We start from the raw sequence: 3,753 nt of genomic DNA, 5'->3' as shown, positions 1-3,753 counted from the left end.
ACGCTCGTTCCACATCCTTCCGTGCAGATTCTAGTGTTATCTTGAACAATTTTCGTTTTTCATCGGCTGGAAATGAATATGACTTGACAAATGTAGCATACTCTGGATTATCTCATTAGCTAGGTAATACCCATACTTATATTCATTTCCATTCACAACGTATGACATGTCTGGTGCTTTACCCTGCAAAATATTGTTAAATAACGGAGACACTTGAAGCACATTCAGGTCATTGTTGGACCCCACCATACCAAAGAATGCATGTTAAAACCATAGGTCTTGTGAAACAACCGCCTCTAATATAACAGTCGGGACCCCATGATCACCTCGCGTGAATTGACCGCGCCACGCATTGGGACAATTTGTCTACTCCCAATGTGTACAATCAATACTACCAAGCATCCCTGGAAAACCATGTTTAGCTTGATGCACGACATACAACTGTTCGACATCACTTTTAGTCGGATGTTGCAAGTATATGTCACGGTAAAGCTCTATAACATACTCACAGAAAAGATATGTACATTCTCGACCCGTCCTCTCAGACATTTTCAAATACTCATTTAATGCGTATGCGGTTATGCCATATGCCAATTGTCTAAGAGCGGCCGTACATTTTTGTATTGTAGTAAAACCACGTTTACCTCTAGCATCCCATCGTAATTGGAAAAACTCATAATTACGTTCCAAATCTCTAGTTATACGTAAGAATAAATTTCTACTAATACGAAAACGTTCTTCAAATTTCGATAGATCATATAAACTATCAGGGACAAAATAATCACGTACCAAAAGTTCATTTGCCGCCTCTCGATCCCGGTTGATCCATTTTTTATGCTTCTTCTCGCCGTGTGAACTTTTGTCTCTCTCACTAATCATGTTTTGTGCCGCAAACAATAGTCTGTGCAAAACCAACTCGTCATCCATTTTTTGTTGAATGTGTGTGTTTGATTTTAAAGAGTTTGTGTGTTTGTTTTAAAAAATATATGTAAAATGGATGTATATATAGAGAGAGTAAATTAAAAATAAAAAACATTTTTTTTATTAAATGCTTTTCAACGGTCAAAAAATTGGCCAGCCAATCCCTTTCTTCATCTTCGTCCGTCCTCGTCTTCACCCCACAACCAACCCACCATTAATGGGTGCGGTGTTCACGTGTGGAGAGGCCCTCCACGTAAGCATCTCTCCATACCGGATAGCCTAATGGACATTTAATTGATACCGTAACATTATCATTCAGGAACCAGACTTACCCGGTGTCTTTTGATCAGTTTACTTACTTTATCGGTCGTCGCTCACCAAAAAAAATTATAATAAAAAAATCATAAGATTATATATAGTCAACTTCTAGACAAGAAGAATATCGATCTACTAGGAAAAAGCTGGCATAATCTGACTAATTCCATGGCCACTTGCACCACAACTTCTATTAAACTATCTTTATATAGTTTCTTCTCCATCGCACCCACAAGGACGTGCAGGGAGAAAGAAAAAAGAAAAAGATGGAGCAGGGGTACAAGCATTTCAGCCACTCGCACAACCTGATCATGCACCAACTGCCTGAAGGTGTCGATGTCTCCTGCTCCGGTTGCAACTCTTCCGGCGACGGCACTGTGTACATTTGTTGGCAATGCAACTTCTTCCTACACGAGCAATGCTACAGGGCGACACGATCTTTGAAACACCCATCACACCCTCCTCATCCTCTCACCTTGGTTCCTTACCCTACTTACCCTTCTAATTCCTTCTACTGCAATTCCTGTGAAATTATCGGAACTGGGTTATCTTATTCCTGTGCTCATTGTGAGTTTGACCTTCATGTTCAATGCGCTTATTCCATTTCAAGAGCTACCAGTTTCCAGAAAGCTCATCACTATCCTACAAATTATTACGATCCTCATCACCAAGAACTAGTTCCACCAACTACGGCTCACAATGTCTCCTATGTTTCTGTTCCCGATAATCTTCATCAACATCCACTCACAGCTTCTCAGAATCATTACATAGACCCCAATCCGCATTATGTTTCTATTCCTAACCCCATTATTAACGAGCAATATCATTCCACGGGTCAAAATGGGCATTCAGTTTCCATTCCCACTACTTCTCAGTATCCGATTACTAGTTCCCAGTATCCTTCCATGGCTGAAGCTGGGCCTTCTATCCCCGCCGATCCTATTATCAGTGCCCAATATCCTTCCATGTCTCAAACCAGACCTTCTCTTTCCATTCCCGTTAGTTCTCAAGATCCTGTTATCAGTGCCCAATATCCTTCCATGTCTCAAACCGGACCTTCTGTTCCCATTCCCACTAGTTCTCAGGATTCTGTCACAGGTACTCAATATCCTTCGATTGCTCAACCTAGACCTTCTGTTTCTATTCCCCCTAGTCCTGCAAATCATGTTAATAACACAGGAGATTCCTCAAAGCCTCAAAATGGACCTTCTGTTTCCATTCCCACTAGTTTTCAAAATCCAGTAACTAGTCCCCAGTATCCTCCAGTAGATGTCTCTTCTGTTTCCATTCCTACCAATAATCTAAATCCCGTAACTAGTGACCAAAAATTTAACATGGCTCAAAACATTGCTGCTTCCGTTTCTGTTCCCGGTGCTTCTCCTAATTATCAACCTGAAAATCATGTTGAATCTGGTCAAAACCAATCGAACCATAAAGGAATCATGCATTTCAGTCACCCTCACAGTTTATGTATGGTCAACTTACAAGATGAAGATAATGAGATCGAATGTTCAGGATGTGAAGACACTCTAGATGGAAAGGGCTATTCATGTGCTGAACCAAATTGCAACTTTCATCTTCATGAATCATGCTTCCAACTGAAACAACAGATCCAACACAAGTCACACCCGGAACACCCTCTAACTCTCCTCCCATTAGCACCTTACAACAATGAAAACGGTGAATTTACTTGTAATGCATGTTTTAGCGATGGTACAGGTTTTACCTATCACTGTTCTATTTGTAAATTTGATCTACACATCCAGTGTGTAAGCTTGCCTGAAACAGTGACAAGGAGCGATCATGAGCACATACTTAAACTGTATTACTCATGTCCAGTGAAAGGTGAAGAGTACACATTCTCCTGTGATGTTTGTCATGTGGATGTCCAAAAGGATCGTTGGACTTACTACTGTGAATCATGTGATTATGGTACGCATTTAGGTTGTGTGGATTGTGAAGAATGTGTTGCAGACAGTATTCTTGATACCCAAATGCAGCTCCAGAGGCTTCAGTTTCAATTGGAAATGTCTCGACAGAATGCCCAGTTGGTTGCTAGTATGGGTGCAAGCCTGTTAAGCTTGGTTTAGCTACACATTGAGATGAAATTTCGGCTGCAACCTGGGGACTCTTTTTCGTTATATTATCCTGATCCATGTTAACTTTCTCTCTTTCCTTGATGAGACTTCAATATTATCGGGTACTATTATTTGTGTTAATTGTTTGTTTGTGTTATGGGTTCATGAAGTACACACATTCAGAATGTGTCATCTGTTCGTTGGTATTTTGAGTTTTATAAAGCATTTTTTTAACCTAATTTGATCTTGGAGCTATATCTTTTAAAATATACAAGACCCACATTCAATCTTCTTATCAGTTTACTCAAGTCATAGCAATCTGAATTATCGCTACAAGAAATAATCCCTTTAATTAGCGACGATCTCTATAGCGACGACGTTGGCCTTTAGCCGCGACATCAGATAATGTCGCCGCTAAAGGTTATTGTCGTCGCTATAG

At 40.2% G+C, this 3,753-nt stretch overlaps 1 protein-coding gene across 1 annotated transcript; it reads left to right on the top strand.

Annotated features, from left to right (window-relative positions):
- Positions 1-1,449: 1,449 nt before the first annotated feature.
- Positions 1,450-3,553, top strand: LOC145106246 (uncharacterized). The gene has a single exon (XM_079043259.1). It carries the CDS (start codon positions 1,503-1,505, stop codon positions 3,324-3,326), a length of 1,824 nt encoding a protein of 607 aa, XP_078899385.1. The 5' UTR covers positions 1,450-1,502; the 3' UTR covers positions 3,327-3,553.
- The last annotated feature ends 200 nt before the right edge of the window (positions 3,554-3,753 follow it).

The sequence above is a fragment of the Lactuca virosa genome, chromosome 4 (assembly GCF_052849685.1).
Source record: "Lactuca virosa cultivar CGN04683 chromosome 4, Lactuca_virosa_CGN04683_v6, whole genome shotgun sequence".
NCBI lineage: Eukaryota > Viridiplantae > Streptophyta > Magnoliopsida > Asterales > Asteraceae > Lactuca > Lactuca virosa.
The sequence above is the reverse complement of the archived record's forward strand: the minus strand, read 5'-3'. Positions and strand labels throughout refer to the sequence as shown.

Bases quoted from the DNA above. Each gene is read 5' to 3' on its own strand.
- LOC145106246 (XM_079043259.1), top strand. From the start codon at position 1,503: ATGGAGCAGGGGTACAAGCATTTCAGCCACTCGCACAACCTGATCATG.